The sequence below is a fragment of the Anabrus simplex genome, chromosome 3, assembly GCF_040414725.1.
Source record: "Anabrus simplex isolate iqAnaSimp1 chromosome 3, ASM4041472v1, whole genome shotgun sequence".
In the NCBI taxonomy this organism is placed as follows: domain Eukaryota; kingdom Metazoa; phylum Arthropoda; class Insecta; order Orthoptera; family Tettigoniidae; genus Anabrus; species Anabrus simplex.
The window spans coordinates 46,283,479-46,299,216 of record NC_090267.1 but is presented as its reverse complement, the minus strand read 5'-3'; the positions used below and the strand labels follow the sequence as shown (position 1 = coordinate 46,299,216).

The 15,738-nt window shown below is 40.5% G+C and overlaps 1 protein-coding gene across 1 annotated transcript in view; it reads left to right on the top strand.

Moving 5' to 3' along the window:
* LOC136866988 (nose resistant to fluoxetine protein 6-like) overlaps positions 1-15,738 on the top strand; it is a 227,149-nt gene that overhangs the window by 98,250 nt on the left and 113,161 nt on the right. The window contains exon 3 of the mRNA XM_068226789.1: positions 12,922-13,151. Within this exon, the coding sequence (XP_068082890.1) occupies positions 12,922-13,151 (230 nt within the window). The remainder of the gene's footprint in view (positions 1-12,921; positions 13,152-15,738) is intronic.

Below are 15,738 nucleotides of genomic sequence, written 5' to 3'. Positions count from 1 at the left end.
CATTCAGTCACATGTTTAATATTAACCACAAATACACGACTTGCTTGCGTAATATATATGTGACTCTATATAGTATGTAACACTTGACATAATTATATCATTACAAGACATTCCTCGAGTAATATTAAGTCATTCATTCAATAATCCAGTTCTTAGCACTCGCATATAACGACTCACATCATAAGGCACGTCATCATTTCCTCCTATAAAACAAAGTCATCTCCTTACAGGCCATGAAGGCCTTTGGAGGGGTGGAAGTTAAGGCTTCCACTATTCGCAACCTCGGCACTTGATGGGGTAGAGTGGTTAGCTCTACGCCCGGCCGCCTTTGCTCCCCAGGAATTAACCTGGTACTCATTTTTGCTGTAGGCTGAGTGAACCTCAGGGCCATGTTCATCTCCGGAAGTGGAAATCTCGTTTCTTAAATTTTACGACTTCCTGACGGGGATTCGAACCCACGTCCTTCTGGGAGAACCGAGCACGCCTTTACCGCCTCGGCCAGGCAGCCCCTGTTTCCTTCTATACTGCTAGCATTTCTAAAAGAATTTCGATATATATGATCGTCAAATTACTGCACGTCACACGTATTTACGTTGCACTGTTCACCAAGAAATAATAATACTAGCCATTATTAAGACCATTGAGGTCGGAACACCTCAATAAATAATCCCGCACACGCTTGTTAAAATATAAATTTAGAAATTCCTTAAGAGAATATATATACATGTTGCAATATGATAAATTTTAACAATATTCGCCATTGCTTATTATGTGTTTACTCCGTATCGGATAGAACTACTTCAGGACATCTAAATCTACATGAAATTACATACTGCATCTATAAATGGGAAAGGAAAACTACCAGAAAGAACATTTTTTCACAGTAGTATACAAAGATTAACTGACTTGTGGACCAGGGTTAAGGTTGTGCATGGTCCGCAATTTCCTCTTCGTACCCACATGATTTACTGCGGTCAGGGTTTACTCTTACATATTAGTCCTCCATCTTTTTACTCTTGCTTATTTTCCAAACAAACATGTGTTCTTCTTTAGTAGAATGATTGAGATTATTAGATTTGTACAACAGCATGCTTTACTGGATAATTCTAACTCTTCTGCTGGTCGTAAATCTTAGCAGTTGCTAACTTGAAAGCTTTTTTCTATCTTAATAACCTCTCAATAAGTGTCTACATTACAATTCTTCATCATAACAGTGACATGCAACGGAATATTTAACTTAATAACCTCTACTACTAGTTCAAGGAATACTACTTCGCTAGTTACGACTGATATCGCCACCATTGTGTTTTCATGACATCGATACCTTACCATGTATGAAGTCTATTTACATACATTTCCATTGGTTTCGTCTTATGAAATAAACAAATTTCAGTACATATAACACCTAAGATTGTCACTAAATAAGTAATATTACACAATAATACATTTTAAAGTATTAAGTCCATTTCTCGCAATTAACGTTTTCCAATCGTAACGTATATACATATTGTCATGTCATAGTTACTCCGCCGCCACGTTTGAGAGTCCAGCAGATCTTGGTTCCATTCACTAGTACTTGTGCTGTTTTACTGATTATTTCATATCAACGTCATGTGAAAACGGCACAATATGGCCAGGAAAAGGGAAAACGCAGGTTAATAGAATGGCTGAGAAGAAAATGAAAGGGATGCTGAATACGTCAAGCAATCCCGTGATATGACCTGTCAATAGTCCACCTCCGTAGCGTAACGGTTAGTGTTATTAGCTGCCGTCTTCGGGGGCCTGGGTTCGATTCCCGGTTCTGCCAGAAATTTAAGAATGGTAGGAGGGCTGGTATGTGGTTGAAATGGCACATGCAGCTCACCTCCAATTGGGGTGTGCCTGAAAATAGCTGCACCACCCCGGGATGAGGACACGAGTTTACTTCACCTGTCACTAGAACCTAATGGGGCACAAGGCTCGACGAAACAGAAGATAAGCCATACTACAGAAAAAGTTTGTCCAAAAGACAGTGTAGAAAATGTAGAGTTAGAAAATTAAGTCACCAGAAAACAAATTGAATAAGGGAAACGAGGATACACTCTCGTAAGTCTTTAATTCTACCACGTCCCCTTGAGGGGTTTTCACCACGTCCGGGGGTTTTCACCACGTCCGTAGACAGCCTATAAAACCAACATACAGTAAATCTAATATCAAGTCAAGTCAAAGATACCCGTCTCCCTTAATCTCAAAAACCATAGAAGGAATAACCTGAGATAACTATTGAAAATTATGTTAATAAATGGTACATTCGATGAATAAAACAGATGATTAGAGATTGAACAGAGAAAGAATAATTTAAAGTGAATGTTGGAGTTGCGTTGATAGATGGCATTTTGAAAGGAAAACCGAAACATCTATGGATATTGATATCTTTTCAGATTATAAACAAAACCTCAAAGAATCTCAATATTGCCTTTACGGACTATTGATAAAAGGGAAAAAATGAAAATTAATATTCGGCAATACGGCAGACTAATAGAACTACTCCGACAAGGTAGTTCTATACTATAACTTAAGCCTACGTACCTAATGGCTCTAGACTTCAACTGAGTTATACTGTGTAGGTTACCTTAGGTACAATTCTGTTCCTGGCTGACATGTACCACGTCCTTTTCTTCCCTCAGTTTCCTACTCCACATTCCCCTAATAATGTTAAATAATTTTGAGATTCTCCCCGGGCGTACCCATTCTCTGTTCAATAACTTTACAATTGTATACAACTGATTTTCGTTCTCAATTTTCTTTGCATCCTCCTCATCTATATATTTCTGTCGTATTTGCTTTGTCATTGAACAATCTTCTATGAGGTGTGCCCATCCCATTTCTTCAGAACATAGTAAACATTTATTTTCATCTCTGTTTTGCCTGTATGCTTTACTTTTATGTATCCCCATTAACCACCACATTATACCCCTCATTCCCTTTTTTGTTATATTCTCTACATTTATCCTCATTCTCCCACTTACATTACAAAATTCTTCTAATGACCTCTTACTTCTACATTGTGCATCAATACATTGCTTTTCAATATCCTTAATTCTTAGAACTATTTTTTTAAACATATTCTCATCTTCTCTATACAGTCTCTTTTGCAGTAATATCCCATTCCTATCGTTTCCAAAATGTTCCGTATCCCATCCACCCAGTATCCTTGGTTCTGATGTTTCATTTGGTGTTGATATGCTATCTGTAATACTTCGCCACCTTCTCGCAGCTTCATTCTCAGCCAATACTTTATTATCCTTTTAATAATATCCGCTGGCAGACTTATATCTTTGCACATCATTCTCACTCCACAGTTAGCTGTACAACTGGGTAGACTCATAATTATTTTACCAAATATACTCGTGATTGTATCAACTAAATCAACCCTCCCTTCAACTCCCCAAATTTCCGCTCCGTACAACACTCTATTTAACTAATGCATTAAAAAACATTTTAATACACTCTGTAGTCTATGTTGGGCATCTTTTTCTCCAGTATGTTAATGGCTGACAGTGCACTCATACCTTTTAGTTTTGATCTTTTTAATTGCTCTGTCCATTTTCCATTTCCACTTAATATCAAACCCAAGTATTCCACTTTCTTGATAACAACTAACCTCCTCTCGCCCCACCATTTTTCATTCTTTGACAATTTATATCCCTTTTGGACACCATTACCTTGGTTTTCTGTGCATTAATTTTTAAATTCCACTCTTTACAGTAATTTACCACTACATTTATACTACCCTGCATACTATTCGATGTCAAAGTGAGCAGAAGAATGTCGTCAAGCAAAAATGAGACCCGGAATATCCTGGTTCTCAAGACTTGGGTAAACTCCTGCCTCAAAACCTTTCGACTGAAAGATATAATTTATAAACAGTGGAAACAGTACTGGTGACAACTTGCAACCCTGTTTCAGCCCTACTTTAGAGAATATTTCCCCAAATACTGCTCCCTCTTTAGTTTTAATTGAGCACTTCACTTCTAAATATACGTTTTCAACCGCTCTTATCATCTTCTGAGACACCCCTATCCTTCTCAACTTGGCTACGACCGCCCCTCTGCTCACAGAATCAAATGCTTTCTCCAAGTCAATAGCAGTAATGTACAATTTTCCACCTTTCTTTTTTACATACTTATCCATTATTATTTTCACTACATTCCCCCTCTGCCCACTTCATTATCTTTTTTACTAACACACCTGTGTATATTTTACTTAATGTATCCAGCCCCTGTAATTATTTGGGTTAGATTTATCTCCTTTCTTCTTGTAGATTGGGGAGATCACTCCCTCTTGCCAAGATTTTGGAAACTCTCCTCCCTGAAATATTCTGTTAAATAGTTTCACCATACTTTCTAGGATATCCTTATTCTCCGCCACCTGCTTCCAAAATTCATTAGTGATGCCCGAAATCGCTCCTGATTTGCCTTTGTTGGCTTTCCCTAAGACCTCTCTTATTTCTTCTATCGATATTTGCTTGTCTAATGCAAGCACAGTACACCGCGGCCCTACCGATATTCTGTTTTCATTTATTCTCGGTCTCCACCTATCTTCAACCTATAATAGTTTCTTATAGTGCTCCACCCAGATAGTCTGACTTATTATTATTTTTTTTTTTGCTAGTTGCTTTACGTCGCGCCGACACAGATAGGTCTTATGGCGACGATGGGGCAGGGAAGGGCTAGGAGTGGGAAGGAAGCGGCCGTGGCCTTAATTAAGGTACAGCCCCAGCATTTGCCTGGTGTGAAAATGGGAAACCACGGAAAACAATTTTCAGGGCTGCCGACAGTGGGTTTCGAACCTACTATCTCCCGAATACTGATACCGGCTGCACTTAAGCGACTGCAGCTAACGAGCTCGGTCTGACTTATTTCAATCTGCCGCGGAAGCTTCCGCATTCCACAAATCTTCCTAATTGTACTCCATACTTTCCTACTATCAATCTGTTTTGCATTGCTATTTAATTGAACAATTCTCAGCTCCTGCCATTCGGACTTAGTTGTATACAGTAATTCCCTGTATTCTCTTCTCAAGTTACAAAATTCCATCCTATGGTTTTCTCCCCCGTGCTTTCTATACGCCTTCAATGCTTTCAGTACTTCATACTTCTTATGCCTGCATTCGTCATTGTACCAACCCTTTCTTATTATGTTCTTTCCTTCCTTTATCCTCATCTTCTCCCCTGCCATCTTTACAGTGTTTCCTATTATTTTAACTGCTGTACTCGTTTGGTTAATCTCGATCATTGAGTCTATTCCAGCTTTTAATATCTGGCCTATTTCTCCCTCATAATAGTTCATAAACTCCTTCTTTAGCTCCTCTCTCCACCTGTATTTTGTAACTAACGTTTCTTTGACTTTTATTGTATTGCTTGTTAATGCCCTACCCTGTCTATCGTTTACTCTGACAATAATTGGTAGATGATGTGACTCATCCCATTCCTTAACCTTCATGTTTCTAATCACAGGAAACGCATTCCTAGAGCATAGCGCCAAGTCTATGCTACTACCCCCTGTCTCCGTTATGTATGTCAGGTACGCTAATTCGTAGGCATGCCACCATCCATTCAAAATATATAGTTCTACCGTACGACACAGCTCTAGCAACTTTTCTCCATTTTTATTACAGCTTTTATCCTAGCTCACTCTCTTTTGTACATAAACTTCTTCTGCCTTCTTGTCATACACTGGCTCTGATCCGCAACCCTCGCATTGAAGTCCCCCATTAATAGAATACCTGCATCCTCAAAAATGTTTTGAATTCTATTAATTTCTACTGAAAACTCATCAAAGAAATCCTTTTTCGCAAATACAGAGGCTTCAGGAGGGTTGTAGACAAAACCAATACATAAATCTGTCTCATTCTCACCGTACATCTTTATTTTGACCCACATCATCTCCTCCATTTCTGATTCAATTTGGACTATTCTAGCTTGCAAATCCTCCCTAACCATAACCATTATCCTACCCGGATATCTGCCCCTGCCGGTTCGTCTTTCTTTTGTATTATAGTAGACCGTGAACTCTTCTATTTCTACATTACTTTTCGGTGGAATCCAGGTTTCCACACATGCGAGGACATGCAAGCTTTGTAACAACTTTTTAAAAGATTCATTCTCTAACTTGCTTCTAAGGCCTTCAATATTGATGCACCGTACTCTTATCTCTAGTTATTTCTTTCTCCCCTGTCCCTCACTCTGGCTGTTCTTCTTAGACCTCGTAATCCTGGCAACACCCAGTTCATCAGAGTTCTCATCTACAGTATTAACACATTCCTTACCGAGGCCACCCTCGTTTAAATTACCTTTTCTGTGCCAGAAGTCCTTGAGACTCACATGTCTGCGTTTCGGTGTTGCGTCTGTCATGGAGTCAGCACTCAGCTGTCGCTGAAGGTCACCAGGACTGCCCTCACTATTAGTTGTCTCTGTGTCTGCTTCTTTCTCTCTCTGTCCTTGTCGCTTCACTACCTGGTCGTCACTCGCTGCTCCGCCTTCTGCTGATCTCAGCTGCCTCGTGCGTTCACTTTCCTCTTCGGCCAATGTACTCGCTGTGTTGTACATATTCTTTAGCTGCTCTACGCCTCTATTCCACTTGCCATCACCCACCACTAATTTGTTGCGCCTTATGTAGGCCATTAATCCAGCACGCCTAGCTTTTCCTAGGTGGAACTGTAGCATTTTCTGGTTCCTGAAGGCTTCTTTCTCCAGCTCCTGTTTGATCCATATTTTTTCACCTTTCAATCGGCTTGTATTATACAAAATATTCTTTACTAGTAGGGTTGATACGAACCTCACTCTCACTGGTCTCTTGCTTTTGCATTCCCCATTCTCTGTATCTCGTCTATATCGGTCTCTCTGCAGCTGATCTTCAACCTCTCGTTAATTAGCTCCACACTTTGGATACCAGATCTTTTTTAGTGTCCTCGGGTAGCCCATATATAAAACTATTTTTCTTTCGGGTTTCTTGCTGTCGCTTTTTTTCTGCCACCTCAATTCTTTTATCTCTTCCTCCATTCTTCTCATCTTATCCCTCAAACTTGATATTTCGTTATTATTTTGGACCACCATTATTGTCACCTTGACTATCTCCTCTTTCAGTATTTCTCGTAATTCACTAGATTGCTCTCGTAGTAACTCTCTCATTTGTTCAGATTGAGCCTTACCGATTTCCCTTATCTTATCCATCTCTTCCCATCCAACCGCATTATCATGATCAGGTCCGGGGTTCATCTCGACCCCTCCAATGACCAACAACACTGCCATCACTGATGCAGCCATCAAAATTGAAATCAAACTCACCTGCTGTCCGGCTCTGCAACCCATGTTGCAACTCGTGGGCCTGCCTCTACCGTGCCAACGACCCATCGTCGCCCGGTACAATTCTATTGAAATCCCCATGTCAGACACTCACTCACTCAACAACCTTCCTCTTCGCTTGCACGATTACGACTGCCATAAATCTAATACAGAAACTTCCAGTAAAATTAACGTAATCGCAGCACGTCCAAACAGTTACATGCTAAAGTGGAACACTGGTATCTTCCCTTCGGCACACGTAGAAAGTTACATTTGAGGAAAAGTTTTGCCTACCTTTTGCTGTTGCTACTTCGCTACACCAGCCTCGTCCACCACCTCCCAGAATCAGACTTTACTTTATGTTACACCCCGAACTTTCAGATCAAGACAGTCTTATTGAGCTCAAAGTCGCTCTATATTAAGGGATTGTCGGGTGCGGATTTAGAAAATAACGTAATTAGGCAGTCTGATTGGTTTATAATGACATGATAAGGAAAAAATTCTGATTAGTTGATCATTACAGCTGTGGGAACTTAGAACTTCTTTCTATCAAATCAGTTATTTATTTCGCAAAAATGTCTAATATAATCAGAAATAGTGTTTTCCCAAAGCTTATATCAAATGCATGTCAAACTGTCTTGTAATTTTCAGCTTTATGTCTATCACCCTTTCCTTTATACACAGGGGCTACTATAGCAACTCTCCACTCATTTAGTATAGCTCATTCATGCAAACAATAATCAAGTAAATACTTCAGATATCCCCAGAAATCTTATCAATTCCAGTCGCTTTTCTAGTTTTCAACTTTTGTGTCTTATTGTAAATGTCTTTGTTATCATATGTAAATTTAGTTACCTTCTCTATCTGGATATTATTCTTGTAACCAGTAATCTTTACATACTGCTGGCTGAGTACCTCTACCTTTTGAAGGTTCTCGCATACAGACTCAACTTGTTCATCAATGATTCCTTGAATGTCCTTGGAGCCTGTTTCTGCCTGAAAGTACTTATACATACATTTTCATTTTTCACTAAAATTAGTGTGACTGCCAATTATGCTGGCCATCTTGTTATCCTTAATAACTGGTTCGATAGACGGCAGTTCGGTTTTAGGAAAGGTTATTCCACTGAAGCTCAACTTGTTGGATTCCAGCAAGATATAGCAGATATCTTGGATTCAAGAGGTCAAATGGACTGTATCGCGATTGACCTGTCTAAAGCATTTGATAGGGTGGATCATGGGAGACTACTGGCAAAAATGAGTGCAATTGGACTAGACAAAAGAGTGACTGAATGGGTTGCTATATTTCTAGAAAATAGATCTCAGAGAGTTAGAGTAGGTGAAGCTTTGTCTGACCCTGTAATAGTTGAGAGGGGAGTTCCTCAGGGCAGTGTTATCGGACCTTTATGTTTTCTTATATATATAAATGATATGAGTAAAGGAGTGGAATCAGAGGTAAGGCTTTTTGCGGATGATGTTATTCTCTATAGAGTAATAAATAAGTTACAAGATTGTGAGCAACTGCAACGTGACCTCGATAATGTTGTGAGATGGACAGCAGACAATGGTATGTTGATAAACGGGGTTAAAAGTCAGGTTGTGAGTTTCATAAATAGGAGAAGTCCGCTGAGTTTTAATTACTGTGTTGATGGGGTGAAAGTTCCTTTTGGGGATCATTGTTAGTATCTAGGTGTTAATATAAGGAAAGATCTTCATTGGGGTAATCACATAAATGGGATTTTAAATAAAGGGTACAGATCTCTGCACATGGTTATGGGGGTGTTTAGGGGTTGTAGTAATGATGTAAAGGAGAGGGGATATAAGTCTCTGGTAAGACCCCAACTAGAGTATGGCTCCAGTGTATGGGACACTCACCAGGATTACCTGATTCAAGAACTGGAAAAAAATCCAAAGAAAAGCAGCTCGATTTGTTCTGGGTGATTTCCGACAAAAGAGTAGCGTTACAAAAATGTTGCAAAGTTTGGGCTGGAAAGAATTGGGAGAAAGAAGAAAAGCTGCTCGACTAAAGGGTATGTCCGAGCTGTCAGCGGAGAGATGGCGTGGAATGGCATTAGTAGGCGAATAAGTTTGAGTGGTGTCTTTAAAAGTAGGAAAGATCACAATATGAAGATAAAGTCGGAATTCAAGAGGGCAAACTGGGGCAAATATTCATTTATAGGAATGGGAGTTAGGGATTGGAATAACTTACCAAGGGAGATGTTGAATAAATTTCCAATTTCTTTGAAATCATTTAGCAAAAGGCTAGGAAAACAACAGATAGGGAATCTGCCACCTGGGCGACTGCCCTAAATGCAGATCAGTATTGATTGATTGATTGATTGATTGATAGATAGATTGATTGATTGATTGATTGATTGATTGATTGATTGATTGATTGATTGATTGATTGGCCGACTTCTTTGCTAGATTCGATATCCTAGTAAGTTCTTTCAATTTCTCCTTACTTCGACAACCATTTCTAAGTCTATTTCTTTCCAACATGCACATCTTTCTTAGTTTCTTTACTTCCTTCTTATAATATAGAGGATATTTACCAATCGTTATCACCTTGAAAGGTACAAACCAGTTTCCTTATTCCTCAACGATTGCTTCAAACCCATCGCAGAGTCTGTTTACATTTTTATTTACCGTTTTCCACTGATTATATTTACTTTTATAAAACTCCCTCAAGCCTGTTTCATCAGCCATATGGTATTGCCTAATAGTCCTACTCCCTCTATCACATTTATTTTAAGTACTACGAAAACAGCTTCGAGATCACCAATACCTTCTATTACTTCGGTTTATGTATAAAGCTCATCTGGTTTTACCAGCACCACGTCCAAAATATTCTTCCCTCTAGTTGGTTCCATCACTTTCTGTATCAGCTGTCCTTCCCATATTAACTTATTTGCCATTTGTTGGTCATGTTTCCTGTCGTTCGCATTACCTTTCCAATTGACATTTTGTAAATTAAGATCACCCGCTACAATCACGTTCCTTTCCATATCGTCTCCCACAAAATTATTATCTTATCAAATTAGTTCGAATTAGTGTCAGCGCTACCCTTTTCCGGTCTCTACGCTCCAAAGAGATCAAGTGGCAAAATAAGTCAATATAAAAGGCAAGGCCAATGGGGAGTCATGCAGGCCTATATTTCAAGTACTTGCTATTATGACTCTCCCATCACTATGCAAATTTGATTGCACCCTTAATATTAAAGAAAATCTCGATGATCTTACATCTCGTAGAAGTGAACACTCGTACGATACACGGACAAGGTATGATTTAGATTTACTACATGTTAGTATGAAAAAGGCACAAGAAAATTTTAGACTTAATGGGATTAAATTATTCTATAAGCTACCAAGTCAATATAAGGATATGCCTTTAAGTAACTTCAAAATTTATCCCAAATATCACTGATATTAAACAGTTTTTTTTCTCTATCTGAATTTGAAGGAAAAAGTAATGCTGTTGTCAAGGAGCGAATACGAAAGTCAGCACGTTCCTATTAAGAAGGTAACACTGGTTCTTATAATCAGCTGCACGGCTATGATTAAATAGACAAATAGCCCAAAGTGTCATGATGTACCTTCATTTAACTTTTCAGTGTACATAAACCTTTTATAAATATTACTCTGTTTACTGCCATTTATATGAATTTACATATTTTTTAATGTAACTTAAGTATTGTATTTGATTTTGTCTATTGCAACTGTACGTTGTCTAATGGCAATAAAATACAGGATGTATCCGTTATGATGTTACCAACTTTCAGGGATGATGGAGGACAGCAAGTGGATCAATTTGAAATAAGAAACCATTCTCCGGAAACGATCGAGTCAAAATTAAGCAAAATTCTTCTCATTTCAGCCCGTTTATCTGCACAAGTTTCACAAGCTGCTCCATTTACAACAAATGCTCGAAATGGCGTCCTCCTGCATCAGTGCAGGCATGACATCGTCGCACAATGTTCCATCGTACCGTTTGAGTATCCCCGGTGTTGTTTGAACAGCGTCGCAGGCAGCGATGATTCTTGCCAAGAGATCCTCTTCGGTCTCGAGAGGTGTCTCGTACACAAGGCTTTCCACATGGCTCCACAAGAAAAAGTCAAGTGGGGTGAGATCAGGTGAAAGAGCGGGCCACGAAACAGGACCTCATCTTCCTACCCACTTTGCAGGGAATGTCTTATCTAGGTGTTCACGAACCATCAGTTCAAAGTGAAGTGAGGCTCCATCAAGTTGGAACCACATCCGTTGACGAAGGGCAAGTGGGATGTGTTCCAGGAATGTGAGCAGTACATCTCTGAGCACCACTGTCTACACTGCTGCATTTGGGTGGGGAGGAAGATGAAACAGGCCTACTAAGTTATCATTGACTATGCCTGCTCACATGTTGAATGAATGTTTGTGCTGATGGCTCTTCACAACTATAGCGTGGGGAACATGACCTTAGCGACTATTTAGCATTCCGTCTCTGGTGAAACAGACTTCATCTGTGAAAATCACATACGCAGGAAAGCGAGGATCGACTGCAAGGCGGTGCAAGAGCCATTGGCTGAGCACAACTCAAGGTGCGAAGTCATCAGGAATCAAAGCCTGTACTTTCTGTGGATGGTAGGGGTGTAGCTGCATTTCACGTAATACTCGTCACACAGTCATATGCGAAACATTCATTTCACGTGCAACTGCTCGAGTACTGATTGTTGGTGCCTAATCCACGCTAGCAAGCACTGAATCTTTTAAGTCGGGAGTCCTCCTCGGTCATTGTACTGTTGTAACAATTGCCCTGTTTCGCTTAATCGTTGGAGCAGTCGTGTAAACATGGTGGGAGGTGGATGTCTCCTACGTGGATATTTGGTTCTGTACAACTCTTCGGCTTCTCTCCTGCTTCCATTTGCTTGCCCATACATGAACACCGCTTCTAGAAGTTCCGTAACCGGGTACAACTCCATTTAGTCAGGGCTGATCAAGGTACCACCTCAGCCCGTAAACACAGACTGAAGCCTAGAGTACAGACATCGCACACCGATAACGTCAGTACACAGTACGTCATCTGCATTGGAGTCATTGAATTATTATCCTATCCCCTTCTGCTCGTCGGGATTGTCTCCCCTATTGTACTCTTAGCACCTGTACTGTACTTTACAGTCGGAGGTATTACTCCGATTTTTGCTTTAACTTTTGACTGCCGGCCGCTGTGGTGAAGTAGATACTACGTTGGCCTACTAATCCCAAGTTAACGGGTTCAAACCCAGTGAGGTCGGTGGCGTCTTAAGGGTGTTTAAAGGTGACAACCCCATAACGTTGCCTTCCGGCGCGTTAAATAACTACTCCGGGACGAAATTCCGACATCCCGTGTCTGTTAAGAATGGACTTGGCTTATTAATAAATTTTGACTCGAACTTTTTCGGACTACGGTTCCTTATCTCAAGTTGATCCATTTGCCGCCCTCCATCAGCCCTGGAAGTTTGTAACATCATCACGGATACACTCTGTACATTACTATATGCATGTTAAAAATATTCTATGTTAAAACTAAAAAAATATTCGTGTATACAAATTTCAGTCCTATGACTAGCTTGTCTTTTTCAGCTAACTGGCCACGTTGTAAAAGACCTGCTTGCTAAACTGAAGGTAATCGTGAATACTACCTCAGTCCATGTTGGGTTCTGCATGCCTTCGACCTGCAGTTCAAGTGACGCGGAGAACTTGCTGAATGCGGCCATATCTCAAGTGACCAAGGAAGTTCATACTAATGTTCGTCCTGGTGACTGTCACACGGCCAAGGGTCCTGACTTTGAAGTCCTAGATTACATAACTTTGTAAGTATAACAATATTCAGTATGTAAGCAGTGGGGTTCAGAACAGATCCTTTTCTGGCGAGACTATTGTCGCGGCCACCAAAATTAGGCGGGTCACAGAAATTACGCTGTTGCCAAGGTTACGTAGCACCTGGAAGTTTGTTCTCTCCCAAGATCTTGAAGTTACCTCATACAATGTTGAAAAACAAATTCAGGAAATACTTCTAATTTCAGCGGTATAACCATTTTCCACATAAATTAATTAAAATAATTATTAAGAACAAAAACCTGAACAAGTATAAGGGGCGATGAGAAAGTTTCCATTCGACGGCCATACAGTCCTGAATCCGGAAGCCAATCAGGCAAAAATCGCCGTGCGCACTGAGGTACTCATCCCTTCGACGCACCAGGTTAAAGATTCGCGTATGGTAAAACACCGTATCCTGCTGCACATCCTCGTCCGACAGGCAGTGTCAACCCTTCAAGGCCTTTTCAAGGGTCCGAAGGCTTAATAATCGCATGGAGAGAGATCATGTTATGTGCCGGTCCGCCTAATCACTTCATTCACCACCCGCCTGTTGTTGCCCGTAATGGATGAGGCTGGCCTTCCAGATCGAACGGTGTCTTGTGTCGAAACGCGACCCCCACGGAACTTGGTGCACCATCCCACAACGGTGGTTTTCAACAGATGTCCATCGGTGTTCGTCCTTCGGCATCCAAGAACAGAATAACGACAAGTTGGTCCTGTTTGGACGCATTTGGTAATAACGTCGCCATAGATCACGTGGGTTGCTGCATTTAACGCACGCATCTCGGACTGCCACACTAATACCGTTGCCTACATGTCCGTACGTCTATACTCGCATCCAAGTGGCACTACTCTGCGTGTCCGCTGCAGCAACGCCCTCAAACGGAAACTTTTTGATCATGTCTTATAAATAACGCTTTTGTTTCTTCAGGAAATAAAATGTTGTCTGCGGAAGAGAAGTAGAAATTCGTTTAACTTAAACATTTTTATCTGAAACATGTTTCCGTGGATCTTTTCTTCTTCCTAGAAAATAGCAGGAATCGTTAGCAGAGGATTTTCGGGTCCCGTGAGCCAGAGCGGGACCCAGTGCACGGTAAATACTTCCCGATTACATATTCACCTGTATCAGATTTATAAATTATATTTTATTTTTTATTATTTACAGTATATAATTTTAAATACTCGAATATTTTATGAGGCTATTGGTATCAAAAGGAGCAATCTCCGCCTTCCTGCACTTTACAGTGGGAGTGATTTTTTTATCTATTGCATTTCTATTCACTCTCTCCGGGTGATTTTTGTCTTGTATACACAATAGACAGGCTGTGAGAGAGTAATCAAAGAAAACCTACCATATAATTAATGGTTAATTAGGTATTTTAAATTGTATTCCGGAGATTGTCCCTTTTGACTTGGACTGTGGGTGTGGCCAGACATTAAGGAGTATGAGGGAGGAGTTGGAGAGTTTGAGGAAGATAATCAGGATTCTCTCAGAGGACAGGAAGGAAAGTAGGCCCCCTCAAATAAAGTACAGGATATAGTAGGGGTAAAGGAGGGATAGGAAGGAAATAGGGGAATTGTAGCAGGCAGGTGGTCTAATGTTTTAAGGGGAAGGAGATTGCAGACTAAGAGCTCTGTTCAGGATCAGAATTCAGAACAGGTGTCTGTTAGAAATCGGTACCAGTCACTGCAGGTAGAACAACAGAGGGAAGACGAGGAACAGGGAATTGTTGCTGAGATGTGTGGAAGTAGGAGGAAGGGAAAAGGTAGGAAAGGGAAATGTAGTGTAGTGGAAAGGAAAAGACAGGTGGAACAGGGTCATGGGAGGGAGAGAAGGGAGGAGGAAGTAGCTTCTGCAGCAATGAGAGAAGATAGGGCTGACCAGGAGGGGAGGGGATCAAATGAGGTGGGTAGGGTTGAGGCTCTGGTCATGGGGGATTCCATCGTTAGACATGTGGGGAAGTGTGTGGAGGAAAGGGAACCATGGTAGAGTGTTATCCAGGAATTAGCTTAAGGCAGATGTTGAGGAAAGTAGAAGAGAAGGAAGAGGGAAAGGAGAAGGTGGTAGTGTTTCTCGTTGGTACTAACAACGTAAGGCAAGCAGGTATAAGTACCAACATAGTTAGGGATATGTGGGATCTGGTAAATGCAGCACAGATGAAGTTTAAGGAAACGGAGATTGTTATCAGTGGAATACCGTGTAGGAGGGATACTGACTGGATGGTGATTAGCGATTTAAATGAGACTATGGAGTGGGTATGTGGGAAACTGGGAGTGAGATTTCTAGATCCTAATAGGTGGGTAAGAGACAGGGATCTGCGCCCAGATGGCCTTCACTTAAACCGCAGTGGTACATATAAGTTAAGAAATTTGTTTGGAAGGGTTATAGGCTGGTACATTCCGGGAAATGGGGTGGCCTAGGGACCGGTGTTAAGCAAACAGGGAACTGGAAATCAAGTAGGGATGACATAAAAATGTTAGTGATCAGCTATAGAAGCATTGTAAACAAAGGAATCAAATTAAGTAATTTAATAGATATATACTTATCAGATATTGTAATAGGAGTTGAATCATGACTGA